Source organism: Pristiophorus japonicus, chromosome 2 (genome assembly GCF_044704955.1).
Source record: "Pristiophorus japonicus isolate sPriJap1 chromosome 2, sPriJap1.hap1, whole genome shotgun sequence".
NCBI classification, from domain to species: domain Eukaryota; kingdom Metazoa; phylum Chordata; class Chondrichthyes; family Pristiophoridae; genus Pristiophorus; species Pristiophorus japonicus.
In genome coordinates, this window is record NC_091978.1 from 209,184,635 (window position 1) to 209,204,951 (window position 20,317).

The following is a 20,317-nucleotide window of genomic DNA, read 5'->3' on the forward strand; positions in this document are numbered from 1 at the left end:
TGCTTTCTTAACCGCCTGCTGTACCTGCATGCCAACCTTCAATGACTGATGTACCATGACATCCAGGTCTCATTGCACCTCCCCTTTTCCTAATCTGTCACCATTCAGATAATAGTCTGTCTCTCTGTTTTTAACCACCAAAGTGGATAACCTCACATTTATCCACATTATACTTCATCTGCCATGCATTTGCCCACTCGCCCTGCAGCCTTATAGCATCCTCCTCGCAGCTCACACTGCCACCCAACTTAGTGTCATCCGCAAATTTGGAGATACTACATTTAATCCCCTCGTCTAAATCATTAATGTAAACAGCTGGGGCAAGCACAGAACCTTGCAGTACCCCCACTAGTCACTTCCTGCCATTCTGAAAAGTACCCATTTACTCCTACTCTTTGCTTCCTGTCTGCCAACCAGTTCTCAATCCACGTCAGCACACTACCCCCAATCCCATGTGCTTTAACTTTGCACATTAATCACAGAAACCTTTCTGAAAGTCCAAATAGACCACATCAACTGGTTCTCCCTTGTCCACTCAACTGGAAACATCCTCAAAAAATTCCAGAAGATTTGTCAAGCATGATCTCCCTTTCACAAATCCATGCTGACTTGGACCTATCATGTCACCTCTTTCCAAATGTGCTGCTATGACATCCTTAATAATCGATTCCAACATTTTACCCACTACTGATGTCAGGCTGACCGGTCTATAATTCCCTGTTTTCTCTCTCCCTCCTTTTTTAAAAAGTAGGGTTACATTGAAGTGGAGGGTAGCCATAGGAACTGATCCAGAGTCTATGGAATGTTGGAAAATGACCGTCAATGCATCTGCTATTTCCAAGGCCACCTCCTTAGGTACTCTGGGATGCAGTTCATCAGGCCCTGGGGATTTATCGGCTTTCAATCTAATCAATTTCCCCAACACAATTTCCCAACTAATAAGGATTTCCCTCCTTCTTACTAGACCCTCTGACCCCTTTTATATCCGGAAGGTTGTTTGTGTCCTCCTTAGTGAATACCGAACCAAATGTACTTGTTCAATTGGTCTGACATTTCTTTGTTCCCTGTTATGACTTCCCCTGATTCTGACTGCAGGGGACCTACGTTTGTCTTTACTAACCTTTTTCTCTTTACATATCTATAGAAGCTTTTGCAGTCCGTCTTTATGTTCCCTGCAAGCTTCCTCTCGTACTCTATTTTCCCTGCCCTAATCAAACCCTTTGTCCTCCTCTGCTGAGTTCCAAATTTCTCCCAGTCCACAGGTTCGCTGCTATTTCTGGCCAATTTGTATGCCACTTCCTTGGCTTTAAAACTATCTCTGATTTCCCTTGATAGCCACGGTTGAGCCACCTTCCCTTTTTTATTTTTACGCCAGACAGAGATGTACAATTGTTGTAGTTCATCCATGCGGTCTTTAAATGTCTGCCATTGCCCATCCACTGTCAACCCCTTAAGTATCATTCGCCAATCTATCCTAGCCAATTCACGCCTCATACCTTCAAAGTTACCCTTCTTTAAATTCTGGACCATGGTCTCTGAATTAACTGTTTCATTCTCCATCCTAATGTAGAATTCCACCATATTATGGTCACTCTTCCCCAAGGGGCCTTGCACAACGAGATTGCTAATTAATCCTCTCTTATTACAAAACACCCAGTCTAAGATGGCCTCCCCCCTAGTTGGGTCCTCGACATATTGGTCTAAAAAACCATCCCTTATGCACTCCAGGAAATCCTCCTCCACCGTATTGCTTCCAGTTTGGTTAGCCCAATCTATATGCATATTAAAGTCACCCATGACAACTGCTGCACCTTTATTGCATGCACCCCTAATTTCCTGTTTGATGCCCTCCCCAACATCACTACTACTGTTTGGAGGTCTGTACACAACTCCCACTAACATTTTTTGCCCTTTGGTGTTCTGCAGCTCTACCCATATAGATTCCACATCATCCAAGCTAATTCTTGCAGTTATTGAGAAACTCGATTGTAGGAGAAACTGGAAAGACCTTGAACGCTGCTTACACCTCGAACTGCACTTGATTCATATGATTTCACTGCTTTTTAATAAGGCGGTTCTTTGACAATCTGAGTTTTCTCAATGCTACAATTTGTCACAAATACTCTGCATTTTTGGCTAATCTGCCAAACCACTGTGGGATAGGTAGCAAGAATGTTGAGAAGGCTAAACCAGTGATAATGTACCCATGGAGAGAATAGGTCAATTATTCACTTTAAACTAGACGCACATTTTTCTTAAAATAACTACATCTGGTTATTTGTCAGCTATCCAATCTACCAAGACCAAAAAGGCACGGAGACACCGATCCCTTTCATCATCATAGGCAGTCCCTTGAAATCGAGGAAGCCTTGCTTCCACTCTAAAAGTGAGTTATCAGGTGTCTGTACAGTCCAATACTAGAATTACAGTCTCGGTCACAGGTGGGACAGTCATTGGAGGAAAGGGTGGGTGGGGAGTCTGGTTTGCCGCACGCTCCTTCCGCTGCCTGTGCTTGTTTTCTGCAATGCTCTTGGCGACAAGACGAGGTGTGCTCAGTGCCCTCCCAGATGCTCTTCCTCTATTTAGGGCAGTCTTTGGCCAGGGATTCCCAGGTGTCGGTGGGATGTTGCAGCTTTGAGGGTGTCCTTGAAAATTTTCCTCTGCCCGCTGTGAAGGAGTTCCGAGTAGAGCGCTTGCTTTGGGAGTCTTGTGTTAGGCACGTGGATAATGTGGCCCGTCCAATGGAGCTGGTCGAGTGTGGTCAGTGCTTCGATGCTGGTGCTATCGGCCTGATCGCGAACACTGACGTTGGTGATTTGCAGGATCTTGCGGAGATATCGTTGGTGATATTTCTCCAGCGATTTGAGGTGTCTACTGTCTCTGAGCCATACAGGAGGGCGGGTATCACTACAGCCCTGTAGACCATAAGCTTGGTGCCAGATTAGAGGTCCTGGTCTTCGAACACTCTCTTCCTCAGGCGACCGAAGGCTGTGCTGGTGCACTGGAGGCGGTGTTGGACCTAGTCGTCAATGTCTGCCCTTGCTGATAGTAGACTCCCGAGGTATGGAAAGTGATCCACGTTGTCCAAGGCCGCACCTTGGATTTTGATGACTGGGAAGGGTGGGGGGGGGCGGGGGGGGCAGTGCTGTGTGGCGGGGTCAGCTTGGTGGAGGATCTTTGTATTACAGATGTTTAGTGTAACGCCCATGCTTTCGTATGCCTCGGTAAAGATGTTGACGATGGCTTGGAGTTCAGCTTTTGAATGTGTGCAGACGCAAGCGTCGTCCGCATATTATAGTTCGACGGTCTTGGATCTAGCCTGGAGGCGACTAAGGTTGAACAGGTTCTATAGTTTAGTTTCACTCCAGCGGGCAGCTTGTTGAGTGTGAGTTGGAGCACTGCAGTGAGGAAGATCGAGAAGAGGGTGGGCGCGATGATGTTAAACTAGTCACATATTTTTCTTAAAATAACTACATCTGGTTATTTGTCACCTATCCTTTTAAAACATTGGTGATGAAGCACACGGATATATTTGTAGAGTGCAAATATATCAGTAAAGAGAGAATGATTAAATGTGAGGTGGAACCCGGATAGGAGAGGATAGTTAGTTCTTAGAATATAAACCGAAATTGACAGGGATACTTAACAAGTATTTCACATCGGTATTTACAAAAGAGGATATTGTAGAAGAGGTAAATCCTGAATTTGCTAAAAGCAAGATATTATAATAAATAAAAGGAAGCCATTAGAGAAGCCAGTTAAGCCAATGAGGCCAAAGAATGCAAGGATCCTGAGAGAAATGTGCGGAGGAAACAACTTCAGAGTTCTATTGAGTGTAGATGTGTGGCAGAGGCCTGGATAGTGGCCAATGTACTACCCATTTTAAAAACTGAGACTGAGCTAAACTGGGTAAATACCAGTTTTGGAATTTTTTTTAAAAAAAGTGAAATTACTAAATATCTAGATCAAGAGAAAATAATTAGAAGCTACCTACATTGATTTCAGAAATGATGATCATGGGAAACCGGACGAGGAGTTCTTTAAGGTAGTGACAGATGTAGTAGATAGGGGAAATGCAGTGGGTGTTGTGTACATGAACTTTCAGAAAGTATTTGCCAATAGACTATTAGAGAAGATTAAGGGATATGGAATTAAGAGAGGGGGTAGAAAATTGGATTAAAAACTGGTTAGAAGGGAGTCAAGGACAGTAGAGTCAGACAGTATTCTGTTCAGGGATTGCTCTACTTCACGGTGTACATCAACGATTTGGAAATAGTTTGGGAAAGATACTAAGATAGAAGGCATAATAAATCATTGAGGATCAAAGGAGACTGCAAGAGGATATTAATAAGATAGTGGAATAGGCAAAAATATGGCAGCTTGAATTCACCATTAATAACTATGAGATGACACATTTTGATTTAATTAAAAAAAGTAATCATTATGCTTTGAATAAGACTGGGCAACGTGGGACTTGGGAGATCAAGTTCACAAGCTATTAAAAGTGGCACTCGTGGGTAAGATGATAAAAAAAGTTCATGAAACACTAGAATTTATGGCAATAGGTATAGAATATAAACATCTCGATGCAATGCAGAATTTAGTATGGCCAGCATAACCTTAGTATGACCACGTTGGACTACACCTGAATCAATAGCTGAAAATCTCCTGCAATGGCTTCTCTTCCCACTCCCGCATCATTACTTATGGTGTCCCCCAAGGATCTATCCTATTTCTCATCTATATGCTGCCCCTTGGCGACATTATCCGAAAACACGGAGTCAGTTTCCACATGTACACTGACAACACCCAGCTCTACCACCCCACCACTTCTCTCGACCCTCCCATGGTCTCCCAGTACTGGATGAGCAGAAATATTCTCCAATTAAATATTGGGAAGACCAAAGCCATTGTCCTTGGTCCCCGCCACAAACTGCATTCCCCAGCCACTGACTCCACCCCTCTCCCGAGCACCTATCGGAGGATAAACCAGACTGTTCGAAACCTAGGCATCATATCTGACCCCAAAATGGCTTCTGGCCACATATCCGCGGCATAACTAAAACCACCTATTTCCACCTCCGTAACATTGCCCGCCTCCGCCCCTGCCCCAGCTCTTCTGCTGCTGAAACCCTCATCCATGCCTTTGTTACCTCCAGATCTGACTACTCCAACACACTTCTGGCTGGCCTCCCACATTCTACCCTATGTAAATTTGAGGTCAGCCCCTGTCCTAACTCGCAAAGTCCCAATCAGTCATCACCCCTATGCTCGCTGACCTACATTGCCTCCCGGTTAAGCAATGCCTCGATTTCAAAATTGTCATTCTTATTTACAAATTCCTCCATGGCCTTGCCCCTCCCTACCTCTAATCTCTTTCAGCCTCATGAGATGTCTGTGCTCCTTAAATTCTGCCCTCTTGAACATCCCGGATTATAACTGCCCAACTATCGATGGCCGTGCCTTCAGCTGCCCCAAGCTCTGGTACTCCCTGCTTAAACCTCTCCGCCTCGCTACCTCTTTTTTCTCCATTAAGACACTCCTTAAAACCTACCTTTTTAAATCAGGCTTTTGGTCATCTACCGTAATTTCTTACATGGCTCAGTGTCAAATTTATCGGTTTTGTTTTAGAACACTGCTGTGAAGCACCTTGGGACGTTTTACTACGTTAAAGGTGCTATATAAATAAAAGTTGTTGTTGTTTAAATAGGAGATAGGGCCCAAGTTTCGAGCCGCGCCTAGAACGGCGCAGTCCCGACCTGGACGCCCGTTTTTCGCGCCACAAAGTGTGCCTAAAAAAACCCTCCAGATTCTCCAGCTCCCTGCAGGTCGTTTGCAGCTCGGCGCGGCGCAGCAGGAGTAGTAGGCGGCGGAGCCAGGTCCCTGCGCTGAAAACAGTGCCGGGACCTCTGCACATGCGCGCTACAGTGGGCGCGCATGTGCAGTAGCTCCAGGCGCCCAAAACTGTGTGGGAGGGGCTGAAGCACGCAGCCCCTAGCCCTGGCCAAATGGGCTCATTGGGGCTGCATGCATAAGGCTGCCTCCCACGCCCGGCTCCTGCTTCCTCCCGACCCGACACGACTCCCGCTTCCCCCCGCCCCATCCCCGGACCGGACCCGACCCGCGCTCCTCACACCCACCCCCGGACCGGACCCGTGCTTCCCCCAACCCCCCCCCCCCAGCTCCCCTGGACCGGACCCGACCCGACTCCCTCCCCCCGACCTGGCCTCCCTCTCTCTCTCTCCCCCTCCCCCTCCCTCCCCCCGACCCGAATTGAACCGACCTCCCTCCCACCACCCCGCCCCCCCCCACCCGTGCTCCCCCCGACCCGACCTGACCCAACACCACCTACCTGTAAATCTGGTGCTGGGGACGGGCCCTGCCCGAAGTCTCGGGCCCGGCCCGTTCAGCCTCCCTCCCCCTTCCCCACCCCCCATCTCCTTTTCTCCTCTTCTCCACCCCCCCCCATCTCCTTTTCTCCACCCCCCCTCCCCCTTCTCCCCCATCCCCCCCCCTTACCCCCCTCCTCCTCCCCTCACTGTCAAAAACACAAACACTGACAGACAGAGAGTGAGAGACACACACAGACAGACAGAGATAGAGACACTGACAGAGACACACTGGGCAGGGGGGGGGGGGGGGCATCCCAGCACGCTGTTGGAGGGCTCCCGGTGCTGCAGTCGGTAAGTAGAAAATGTTTTATTTATTGATTTTTTAAAAAATTATTTCTTATTAATTTTTTTTGATTGATTTATTGATGTACTTATTATTTATTATTGATGATGGCTCTTCTATTTTGTAAAACTGAAGTGTTTAATGTTTGTAAACTTCCCTTTAAACCCCCCTCCCCCACCCCCCATTCCCTACGCCTGATTTTCTAAAGTGTAGACAAGGTTTTTTCGAGCGTACAAAAATCTTCACTTACTCCAAACTAACTTAGAATGGAGTAAGTTTTCACTGCCGAAACTTTGAAAACAGGCGCAAGTGGACGGACACGCCCCCTTTTGAAAAAAAAATTCTGTTCCAAAGTGAAACTGTTCTAACTGACTAGAACTGGAGCAAACTAAATGACGAGAATTACGATTTCTAAAATACTCCGTTCTACACCAGTTGCTCCTAAAAATCAGGAGCAAATCATGTCGAAACTTGGGGCCAATGTATTAGAGATATTGGGGCAGAAATTGGTTACAGCCCGATTTTAGTCGTAAAATCAATGTTGCGCACAAAACATGCACCCTATCCAAAAGACTTGAGGCTCACCCAAAATTGGGCCTCAGGGCTCATTTGAATATTCTAGGCAACATGCTATGCCTTTAGAATCAGTTTGCCCATTATGAGCTGTCTGTCTCGCTGGCAGCAAGAGCAAGCCTCAGCTAATGTCGGGGAGGGGGCCGTGAACGGGAAAGAGGCCAATCGTGGGCCAGCAGCGGCCCTCAAGGGTGCCGAGGAGCACTCCACATCAATGGTTTAAATACAAAAGAAAGATTTTACTTACGATTTTGGGGGCGACCACTTGCTAGGTCAAATTCACACCAAGGAACCCTGAGCGGAGACCAGTGCCTTCTCAGGGTAACCCCATTTCACAGGGGTCCAAAAGCAGGTGTTAAACTTCTCATTAAGAAAGGTGCTATGCTGTGCACCTTTTTTATGCAGCTACCTGGGTCATCAATATTTCAGACTCCCTTGGGATCAGGAGACAGCACCATGAAATTGGTGTGCTTGGCCCCTGCACAGCAAGGTCCAATTTCACCATAATGATTGTATTTGAACTTTCGTTCACTGGTGATGTTGGGGAAGGAAATTAGTATTTCCCAAAGCAAGGGATCAACAGGTAGTGTGGGAGGAGAGTCCAAATCCCCTCCCACACCACCTGTTGATCTCTTGCTTTGGAAAGAGTGGGCTTGATGGGCTGGTGGATATTTTCTTGTTCTGTATTTTGTTGTGCTTTCATAAATGACAAGAAATCAGAATATTCCCTACATGTTTTAATTCTTGTTTTTTTGCTGCAAGTAATTTTCAAACATCGTCTGTCCCAAGTTTAGGAAGATGCACCTCAGTTCTCTGTGTGCCAAAAAACATTTTAGGTACAAAAAAATAACTAATTTTGTAACACTAAAAAACAAGCTACTAAAATTCTCACCTGGACGGTCATTTTCAGAAGTCTTGGTTCGATTATACTTGTCCCAAGCTTTAAGTAACTCCAGAGGGTACGAATCTTTCACACAATGCACGCTACAAAACAAGAATTTAATTTATTTTATGCAGTACTTATCATAATTTAGATCAAAAAGGGTAGAGCATAGTGACCTTCCTCTTATCTATACCATGATGCAAATAAAGACATTGCCAAAATAAGCAGGCACCTGCATCCCTCGAACTGCGGGACACCTAGCCTCTCCTAGGTCCAGGGAGTGAGACTTCCTGGGTCCTCTGGAAATGCATGATCAGCCTCAAACCTGCTTCATTAATCATGGCAAAACAAAATTACCCATTGCAAATCTTTGGGATCCAGGTCGTTTCTCTGGCCTTGATCCCCCATGATGGTTTCCACTTACATTCTTCAAGAGGCCAGAACACCTCTTCTCACTCAGTTACCGATCTCCAAAGGTACACGGGCCTATCTGGGTCTGGGCTATTGTCCTGCCCCTCTGGAATTGAGGAAGGAAAGTGGCGAGGGCTGTGGAATTTCACCCATATTTTAAATATACGGACCAACAGCTGCGCAAAGTCAATTTATTAATGCTCACAATATTAAACACTTCTAAATGTGGGCACATCGACTATGGAAAACAAAAGTAAATCTGGCCTGTAAGAACTAAATGCAATTAATTTAGAGACATTTTACCATTTAAGACTTGATAAAAAATTTAATTCAAATGTTTACATCATCATCTTTAAAAGGAGGGTTAAACCAGGTAACTAGAGGCCAGGCAGCCAAACATCAGCGGTAGGGAAACTTTTAGAAACTTCTGTCGTCCGTTAACGCCCCGGATGGGCAACAATAAGCACTTCCGGGCGGCCAGCTTCCAGCGACCAGCACCCCGCTGGGACTTCCAGTGCCAGGAAGAGGCGAGCCGGTGTGCAATGCCGTGGTTGTGACACCGGCTTGATTTTTGGCTGCTGCCCGATCTAAAGTTCTCAGTCGAGCGTCCTGCTGGGACCATGAGTGAAAGCTGGCGGTCCAAGCTGTATTGGTTTCAGTGAAGCAAGTAATGTCCACCTCAGGCAAGTGATTGTTTGCGATTTATATTGTGGTGGCGTGAGCCATTTATTGGGAATGTTTTGGGGTTTTTTCCCTCAGGTTTTTACAGCGCTCCCAGGCCGGCTGTTTAGCTCATGATTTGCTCAGCCTGCCTAGCGCCCGAAGAGAGGTGTGTACCTCCCTTAGTGCTCCGCCCCACTCAGGGCCTAGCTGATGAATTTTGCTGATTGAGGCACAAATTGTACCGCCCTAATGCCATTACCATCCAGAAATGAGCAGAGCCAAAAATCCAGCCCCTTAAATCGGGGAGAAAATTAATTGTTACTTGGAAAAACATAATTTAATCAATAACAACTAACATGGATTTGTTAAAGGCAAATCGTGTTTGACCAACTTGAGTTCTTTGTAACGGAGAGGAATGATGAGATAAATGGACTTTCAAAAGGTGTTTGACAAAGTACTACATAATAGATTTGTTAGCAAAATTGAAGCCCATGGGATTAAAGGGGCAGTGGCTGCATAGATATGAAATTAGCTAACGGACAGAAAGCAGAGAATAATGGTGAATGGTTGTCATTCAGACTGGAGGGAAATACAGGTGTGTTCCAAGGATCGGTATCAGGACCACTGCGGTTTTTGATATACCTTAATGACCTGGACTTGAGTATACAAGGCATAATTTCAAATTTTACAAATGACACAAAATTCAGAAATGTAGTAAGCAATGAGTCAGTTAGTAACAGGCTTCAGAATGATATAGGCAGACTGGTGAAATAGCAGATGAAATTTAATGTAGAGAAATGTGAAGTGATACATTTTGCTACAAAAAAAATGAGGGGAGGCATATTAATCTAATAGGCAAAATTTTAAAGAGTTACAGGAACAGAGAGTCCAAGGGCTGTATTTTTGGTTGTCTAATGCCTCAGTTAACAGCCAGAGAGAGCTTTAATGACAGCAGAAGAGGTTACCAAAAACCATCGGGGGCGCAAACCAATAGCGCTCGGCTGCTGACGATCAATGCGATCCTGACATCAGTCCTGGTGTAATGCCCACGCTTGCGCGCCAGTCGGTAAATTAAGTTCAGCTGTCTCATCTAGCGACCACCAAGAACAACATCTGGCAAAACAGTCGGTACAGGCTTGCAGTCATAACTGATGGCTACTCAAAAGGATGAGGAAGCGGTTCCCTTGGAGGTCACAGTCAGTGCAACGTTTACACAGAGCACGGTGAGTGAGCCTCCAAGTTTGCAGGGGCAGACAGGCTAACAATGCTGGTTGAAAACAAGTGATTTTGCAAACTTTAATGCCGTGCCTTTAAGACTCGGCTTTTCCCGGGATCTGATTCGGAGTTCCGCGCATCCGCAATAGGTCTGCAAAATGTACCGCCCACCCCTCCCCAAAGCTCTGGTGTGCAATGACTAATTTATTGCCAATCAGCTCTTTGACCGATTCTGATGGGAGGTGCAAACTTTTTCAAGGCGCTAAAATTACCGCTCCACCTGGATTAACGTCACAACCGAATTTCTCCCCCAAAATTTTTGAAGGTGGCAGGACAAGTTAAGAATGCTATTAAAATATCATATAGTATCCTTAGCTTTATTATATTAATATAAAAGCCAGAAAGTTATGCTAAACCTTTATAAAATACTGGTTCGGCCTCAGCTGGAGTATTCTGTCCAATTCTGATCACCACGCTTTAGAAAAGATGTCAAGCCTTGGAGAGGGTGCAGAGGAGATTTACTTGGATTGTACTAGGCATGAGGAACCACAGTTGTGTGAACATAGAAAATAGGTGCAGGAGCAGGCCATTCAGCCCTTCTAGCCTGCACCGCCATTCAACGAGTTCATGGCTGAACATGAAACTTCAGTACCCACTTCCTGCTTTCACGCCATACCCCTTGATCCCCCGAGTAGTAAGGACTTCATCTAACTCCCTTTTGAATATATTTAGTGAATTGGCCTCAACTACTTCCTGTGGTAGAGAATTCCACAGGTTCACCACTCTCTGGGTGAAGAAGTTTCTCCTTATCTCGGTCCTAAATGGCTTACCCCTTATCCTTAGACTGTGACCCCTGGTTCTGGACTTCCCCAACATTGGGAACATTCTTCCTGCATCCAACCTGTCCAAACCCGTCAGAATTTTAAACGTTTCTATGAGGTCCCCTCTCACTCTTCTGAACTCCAGTGAATACAAGCCCAGTTGATTCAGTCTTTCTTGATAGGTCAGTCCCACCATCCCGGGAATCAGTCTGGTGAATCTTCGCTGCACTCCCTCAACAGCAAGTATGTCCTTCCTCAAGTTAGGAGACCAAAACTGTACACAATACTCCAGGTGTGGCCTCACCAAGGCCCTGTACAACTGTAGCAACACCTCCCTGCCCCTGTACTCAAATCCCCTCGCTATGAAGGCCAACATGCCATTTGCTTTCTTAACCGCCTGCTGTACCTGCATGCCAACCTTCAATGACTGATGTACCATGACACCCAGGTCTCGTTGCACCTTCCCTTTTCCTAATCTGTCACCATTCAGATAATAGTCTGTCTCTCTGTTTTTACCACCAAAGTGGATAACCTCACATTTATCCACATTATACTTCATCTGCCACGCATTTGCCCACTCACCTAACCTATCCAAGTCACTCTGTAGCCTCATAGCATCCTCCTCGCAGCTCACACTGCCACCCAACTTAGTGTCATCCGCAAATTTGGAGATACTACATTTAATCCCTTCGTCTAAATCATTAATGTATAATGTAAACAGCTGGGGCCCCAGCACAGAACCCTGCGGTACCCCACTAGTCACTGCCTGCCATTCCGAAAAGTACCCATTTACTCCTACTCTTTGCTTCCTGTCTGACAACCAGTTCTCAATCCACGTCAGCACACTACCCCCAATCCCATGTGCTTTAACTTTGCACATTAATCTCCTGTGTGGGACCTTGTCGAAAGCCTTCTGAAAGTCCAAATATACCACATCAACTGGTACTCCTTTGTCCACTTTATTGGAAACATCCTCAAAAAATTCCAGAAGATTTGTCAAGCATGATCTCCCTTTTACAAATCCATGCTGACTTGGACCCATCATGTCACCATTTTCCAAATGCGCTGCTATGACATCCTTAATAATTGATTCCATCATTTTACCCACTACTGAGGTCAGGCTGACCGGTCTATAATTCCCTGCTTTCTCTCTCCCTCCTTTTTTAAAAAGTGGGGTTACATTGGCTACCCTCCACTCGATAGGAACTGATCCAGAGTCAATGGAATGTTGGAAAATGACTGTCAATGCATCCGCTATTTCCAAGGCCACCTCCTTAAGTACTCTGGGATGCAGTCCATCAGGCCCTGGGGATTTATCGGCCTTCAATCCCATCAATTTCCCCAACACAATTTCCCGACTAATAAAGATTTCCCTCAGTTCCTCCTCCTTAATAGACCCTCTGACCACTTTTATATCCGGAAGGTTGTTTGTGTCCTCCTTAGTGAATACTGAACCAAAGTACTTGTTCAATTGGTCTGCCATTTCTTTGTTCCCCGTTATGACTTCCCCTGATTCTGACTGCAGGGGACCTACGTTTGTCTTTACTAACCTCTTTCTCTTTACATACCTATAGAAACTTTTGCAATCCGCCTTAATGTTCCCTGCAAGCTTCTTCTCGTACTCCATTTTCCCTACCCTAATCAAACCCTTTGTCCTCCTCTGCTGAGTTCTAAATTTCTCCCAGTCCCCAGGTTCGCTGCTATTTCTGGCCAATTTGTATGCCACTTCCTTGGCTTTAATACTATCCCTGATTTCCCTAGATAGCCACGGTTGAGCCACCTTCCCTTTTTTATTTTTACGTCAGACAGGAATGTACAATTGTTGTAATTCATCCATGCGTTCTCTAAATGTCTGCCATTGCCCATCCACAGTCAACCCCTTAAGTATCATTAGCCAATCTATCTTAGCCAATTCATGCCTCATACCTTCAAAGTTACCCTTCTTTAAGTTCTGGACCATGGTCTCTGAATTAACTGTTTCATTCTCCATCCTAATGCAGAATTCCACCATATTATGGTCACTCTTCCCCAAGGGGCCTCGCACAATGAGATTGCTAATTAATCCTCTCTCATTACACAACACCCAGTCTAAGATGGCCTCCCCCCTAGTTGGTTCCTCGACATATTGGTCTAGAAAACCATCCCTTATGCATTCCAGGAAATCCTCCTCCACCGTATTGCTTCCAGTTTGGCTAGCCCAATCTATGTGCATATTAAAGTCACCCATTATAACTGCTGCACCTTTATTGCATGCACTCCTAATTTCCTGTTTGATGCCCTCCCCAACATCACTACTACTGTTTGGAGGTCTGTACACAACTCCCACTAACGATTTTTGCCCTTTAGTGTTCTGCAGCTCTACCCATATAGATTCCACATCATCCAAGCTAATGTCTTTCCTAACTATTGCATTAATCTCCTCTTTAACCAGCAATGCTACCCCACCTCCTTTTCCTTTTATTCTATCCTTCCTGAATGTTGAATACCCCTGGATGTTGAGTTCCCAGCCCTGATCATCCTGGAGCCACGTCTCCGTAATCCCAATCACATCATATTTGTTAACATCTATTTGCACAATTAATTCATCCACCTTATTGCGGATACTCCTTGCATTAAGACACAAAGCCTTCAGGCTTGTTTTTTTAACACCCTTTGTCCTTTTAGAATGTTGCTGTACAGTGGCCCTTTTTGTTCTTTGCCTTGGGTTTCTCTGCCCTCCACTTTTCCTCATCTCCTTTCTGTCTTTTGCTTTTGCCTCCTTTTTGTCTCCCTCTGTCTCCCTGTATAGGTTCCCATCCCCCTGCAATATTAGTTTAACTCCTCCCCAACAGCACTAGCAAACACTCCCCCTAGGACATTGGTTCCGGACCTGCCCAGGTGCAGACCGTCCGGTTTGTACTGGTCCCACCTCCCCCAGAACCGGTTCCAATGCCCCAAGAATTTGAATCCCTCCCTGCTGCACCACTGCTCAAGCCATGTATTCATCTGCGCTATCCTGCGATTCCTACTCTGACTAGCACGTGGCACTGGTAGCAATCCCGAGATTACTACTTTTGAGGTCCTACTTTTTAATTTAGCTCCTAGCTCCTTAAATTCTTTTCGTAGGACCTCATCCCTTTTTTTACCTATGTCGTTGGTACCAATGTGCACCACGACAACTGGCTGTTCTCCCTCCCATTTCAGAATGTCCTGCACCCGCTCCGAGACATCCTTGACCCTTGCACCAGGGAGGCAACATACCATCCTGGAGTCTCGGTTGCGTCCGCAGAAACGCCTATCTATTCCCCTCACCATCGAATCCCCTATCACTATCGCGCTCCCACTCTTTTTCCTGCCCTCCTTTGCAGCAGAGCCACCTACGGTGCCATGAACTTGGCTGCTGCTGCCCTCCCCTGATGAGTCATCCTCCCCAACAGTACTCAAAGCAGTGTATCTGTTTTGCAGGGGGATGACCACAGGGGACTCCTGCACTATCTTTCTTGCACTGCTCTTCCTGTTGGTCTTCCATTCCCTATCTGGCTGTGGACCCTTCTCCTGCGGTAAGACCAACTCACTACATGTGATACTCACGTCATTCTCAGCATCGTGGATGCTCCAGAGTGAATCCACCTTCAGCTCCAATTCCGCAACGCGGACCGTCAAGAGCTCGAGGCGGATACACTTCCCACACACGTAGTCGTCAGGGACACCGGAAGTGTCCCCGAGTTCCCACATGGTACAGGAGGAGCATATCACATGACCGAGCTCTCCTGCCATGTCTTAACCTTAGATACCCTTAAATTGGTAATAACAATGTTATAATTCACTTACTGATATAAGTGAAGCTGGGATTGTTCTCCTTAGAACCGAGAAGATTAAGGGGAGATTTGATAGAGGTGTTCAAAATCATGAAAGGTTTGAGTAAATAAGGAGAAACTGTTTCCAGTGGCAGAAAGGTGGTAACCAGAGCTCACAGTTTAAGGTAATTGGCAAAAAGAACTAGAGGTGAGATGAGGAGAACTTTTTTTTTATATAAACGAGTTATTATTACGATCTGGAATGCACTGCCCGAAAGGGTGGTGAGATTCAATAGTAACTTTCAAATGGGAATTGGATAAATCAATCACTGAAGGAGAGAAAATTACAGGGCTATGGGGAAAGAGCAGGGAAGCAGGGGGGGGGGGGGACGGACACACACTAATTGGATAGCTCTACCAAAGAGCCAGCGCAAGCACGGTGGGCCCAATGTGTTGCATCATTGTATGATCTTATCAATGCGTCAGAAAAATTCATTTCATTTCAGTCACTGCTCTCAAATTTTGACAAATTAGCACGGAGCTTTATTTTTCCCAGTTGTTAAAGTTTAAAAAAAATTAAATGGACACATTAATGAATACTTAAATGCCAGAAAATAATGTGCGACTATAAATCACAATGATTAATCCTTAGATACAGCTGTCATCATGTATTAACTGGATGAAGCAGGCTGGCATTAAACTTCCAAAAGTGAGACCAAACTCTGAACAGCACCAATACTATGTGTCAGATACTTCCTCAGCACATTTTCAATGTACAAATTTTATTACAGATGATCCAAGAGGATGTTCTTTATAAGTCTACTTAACTAAAGCAGCCAAAAAGATTCTGCCATCTTTCTGAAGTAACCATTTCAAAGAACAGTCATATCATTAACCAATCCATCATACTAGTACTTGTGGGAAGTAATAAGAGTACATTTGTAGAATTCAAATGAAAAATTCATATCCAGTTAATGCACTTACGAATATATGGAAATAAATCCAACGGTGCAGTTGTCACTTTCTTCACTCAGCTGACTCAGTTTCCTAAGGGGAAATATATTCTCCATTTAGAATTACTAGTTGCAAAAAATGTTTAAACACCAATTCCAATCAGCACTGGGTGGCACTGTGTCATGCAGTCTAAAACTTTTTTCTATATCTGTGGTGTGGCCTTGAATCCAACCCTCCTGAACCCAATAGAAGTCTCTCTGGGCCCAAGTTTCCACAAGAAAAAAAACGGGCGTCCCTCCGAGCTGGGCGCCCGTTTTTCGCGCCTAAAAAAATCCTCGGTATTCTCCACCTACCTGTAGGTGCTCTGGTCCTCGGCGCAGCCAGCACGAGCTGTGGGGAGGGGGCGGAGCCAGGTCCCGGCGCTGAAAACAGTGCCGGGACCTCTGCACATGCGCGCTACAGTCGGCACGCAAGTGCAGGCGCGGAACTGTGTGGGAGGGGCCCGAAGCACACAGCCCCTAGCCCTGGCTGAATGGCCTCACTGGGGCTGCGTGAATAAGGCTCCTCCCATGGCCAGCTCCTGCTCCCCCCCCCCGACAAGACCCGACACCCGCTCCCCCCCACCCCCCCCCCCCCCGCCGACCAGACACCCGCCCCCCCCGCGCCCCCCCCCCGCTCCCCCCCTCACCGACTGACCCACCCCGCGCTCCTCCCCCCCCCCACTGGACCCGTCCCTCCCTCCCTCCCGCTCAGCGACACGAACGGCTTTCTCCCCTCCCCCTCCCGCTCAGTGGCACGAACAGCTGCAGAATTCTCCCTGGCTGAAGCACTTTCACACAGGTAGGAAGATGGTTTATTTTCTTGGCTTATAAATGTTTATTCAGGTTGGATTTATTTGTATAATATTTGTAGAAGTATAAATAAGGATTTATTGTAGAATTTAATGAGTTCCCTTCCCCCCCCCTCCCCCCACCTCGTTTTGGACGCCTAATTTGTAACCTGCGCCTGATTTTTTAATGTGTAGGACAGGTTTTTTCAGTTCTACAAAAATCTTCACTGGCTCCATTCTACTTTAGTTTGGAGTACATTTTCACTGTGGAAACTTTCAAATCAGGCGTCAGTGGCCGGACACGCCCCCTTTTGAAGAAAAAATTCTGTTCTAAACTAGAACTGTTCTACCTGACTAGAACTGCAGAAAAAATAATGTGGAGAATTGCGATTTCTAAAATAGTCCATTCTCCACCAGTTGCTCCTAAAAATCAGGCACGAATCATGTGGAAACTTGGGCCCTCTCTTTCTCCCTGATGGCTGTAAAAATGCTGAGTGAAATGACTTTTGGCAGCGTCAATTCAGTTCTAAGTGGACACAAAAATTATAATTTAGCAGAAAATTTAAAGGTTCAGGCAGAAAGGCCACAAGGATGCCTGCTCAAGAAATGGAAATTACACTGGTGCAGTACAGGAAGAGATTGAAGGATATAGCCAGGCAGAGTACTGCAAACAGTACACATGATGTGCGAGACAACATTCTCAGCAATCATTCTGATGAAATTAAATACCACTTTGAATTGCTAGACAAAAACTTGAAGCTACACTCATATGTGCTGTCTTTAGTAAAAGATAAAGACTGCTGTTTCAAACTGAATGCTGGTAGATGTTTAAGTAAAAATACACACGGGGTACAAGTATATTACCTGTATTGGCTGCAAGGCATTTTCTACTAAAATTAGTGCATGTGGCCAAAACAGCATCACTGTAGACATACCTGTGGTCAGTCAGTGAACAAGACTAGAGTAGAGAAAATTTTAATTCCATATCTCTCCTGCACTATAACTAATTTGCAAGGGCTCATTGCAGGTGCTGAAAAGTACGCCATTATCCAACAATGACTTTCCTCACCTTGATATATTAAAAAAAAATCTTGAACCAGTTGCTAAACACTAATTCTAAAATGCAAAGAACACATACTTTGAAATGATTATTTCAGGAAGGATCTCTTCAAACTTCTTCTGCGGTTCACCATTCACAGGTTTCTCCCCTTCGATGGGGATTATCTGCAAATCAGAGTTTCATTATTTGGGATACAGAAAAAAAAACATAACTTACAGCTTTTCCCTGTGGTGTTACTTATGGATAACAATAGGGTTGGCTCCAGAATCTTTCTGGGATCTGTTGGTACCCAAGCATGTGATAGATGATAACATATGGGATGCAGACAGACTCACACATCTATTAAGATTTGATTACTCAATTAAAAGAGCAAAATTCAAAACACCCCATCAATCAAACGCTATTTTTGCTTATAACAAAATGTCTTCCGTTTAATACAGCCATCTCATCAGGTAAAAGCCGTCCAGATTGCTGCTGTTCTCAGTTTTGATATAAAGTGATATTGAGGACCAGTTCAAGCTGAACAGCTAGATACAGAGCTGTTTAGCCAAGCAAGAGAGGCTATAGGACTTCATAATACAGTAATCATAGGAGGGCTTCAGTGTCCTAGAAGTGAAACGGTCAAACTAGGCAGGAAAAAGGTTCACACAATTTAAAGAGAGAGGTAATCAGTGTCTGTTTTTATTACAACATGTAGAGTACTCCTGTAAAAGATAATTTTAGTCTTCATCCTCCTGACAGAGAGCCTCAATTGCCAGAACAGTATGTCAAAACACTCAGGTGCATGGAGCAGGTGCCAAATTTTCAACACGTGCTCCCAGTAGACGAAGCTCCTCATTAGGAGCACAGTCTGAAAATTACCCCTTAAATTCATATTAGTTGTAGTATTCAATAGACCATAAAAATTGATTAGGAACCTAGAAGTAAGAGAACATTTAGACTATCATGGCATAGTTAAGATTTTGTATCGTATTAAAGACTAGGGTCAAAATGAATACAGGTATATGGCAAAAAGATAAAGCTACAAATTATTTATAGTAGAGAAAATGCTTGACAGCATGACATTAGATTGCTGCTGAAAGCACCCTAAGTACAGAGGCTATAGGAGTAGTGGATTCTGAAGGTGAAACCTAAATTAGTGGTTAAGAATATCCAGTGTATATACATTTACCTGAACTTTCAGAAGGCATGATAAAATAGTGCATGTTAAGCTTTTAAAGAAGATTGAGTTTCCTGGAATTAATGCCAGATTAGCTAACATGAGTGAAACTGGCTTGGCATGAGGAAGCAGAGGTTAATGGTCTCAGAGCATTGACTAGTAAAGGCCCACACAGATCTTTACTGGCCCACCTGTTCACACTTTTCATTATTGATGTGGGGAAGAATACTTTCTAATAACTTATCAAGCCACGTGAGCAGGTGACAAGAATGAAGGAGATAAACAGCATTCAAAAAGGTCTGTACCAATTAAGCAGATGGACAAAAGGAAGGCAGGATTATTTTAAAAAAGGTAAATAAATAAAAAGTAATGCATATTTAAAAAGGAAATGTGGAATGGAGAGAGTTCAGAGGAGACTGACGAGGGAGATGCTGGGACTGGATACTCTAAAGTGGAGAAGATGGGAGACATCATTCAGGACTTGAACAATATCGAAAACATGGGTTTTAGCAAAATGTGAGACTTGGACGGTCAGTACAGATATACAGGACAAAAGTTTAAAATGAACACCCATAAACAAGATGAGATTATAATATTTTCCCCATGTACTGGACATGTTAAACAGACTCCCAAGCAAAAGGAGTTGGTCCACATTCATGAACTCCTTCAAAAAGGAGCTCAATAAATACTGTATGATTGGAAACAAGACCAGAGGTTGCAAGGATAAGTTTAGATTGAGATGATAAAACCATACTTGGGACACAATGCCTGTGTAAAAAAAGTGAAGCATTTTTATTTAAGATTTCACTTGGAATGACCTTTAAATCTTCAGCTTGTTTTGTTACAATTTTTGCTAAATTAGCGGTTGTTATTAGACAGGTGCCCAAGGGAGGAGCCAAGGCAGTCAATCAAATACAAATCTTCTTTAATTTGTTCAAATATATTTTTGGTTGGCAGCTCTTTTTACATTTAATAAAGTTATTTGAACTAAGTTTTTCTGAAGTGTTTAGAAGCTATCTGGCCTGACATCTTTCTTCATAGATGGTGAGAATCACGACATAAGAAATATTACTTGCATCATAGTTTAGTGCAGCACTCATGAACTATGCATCATTTTCTACCATAACAACAACATGAATTAATATAGCACCATTAAATTAAACATACCAAGGTGCTTCATAGTTAAGCGCAAAGAAAATAGACACTGAGCCAGGAAGGGAAAGATCAAGAGGGATGATTGAAAGCTTAGCTGAAGAGATAGGTTTTGAATCAGAGGTTTATTGTTTTAAAAAGAAAAG

General features: G+C 44.6%; 1 protein-coding gene across 2 annotated transcripts in view; it reads right to left on the reverse strand.

Moving 5' to 3' along the window:
- Window positions 1–20,317, reverse strand: part of haspin (histone H3 associated protein kinase) — a 76,486-nt gene that overhangs the window by 21,131 nt on the left and 35,038 nt on the right. For both annotated transcript variants that reach the window (XM_070870799.1, XM_070870803.1), the window contains exons 8-10: window positions 17,939–18,024; window positions 16,002–16,064; window positions 8,141–8,232 (exon numbers count right to left, since the gene is read on the reverse strand). In XM_070870799.1, coding sequence (XP_070726900.1) covers window positions 8,141–8,232; window positions 16,002–16,064; window positions 17,939–18,024 — 241 coding nt within the window. The remainder of the gene's footprint in view (window positions 1–8,140; window positions 8,233–16,001; window positions 16,065–17,938; window positions 18,025–20,317) is intronic.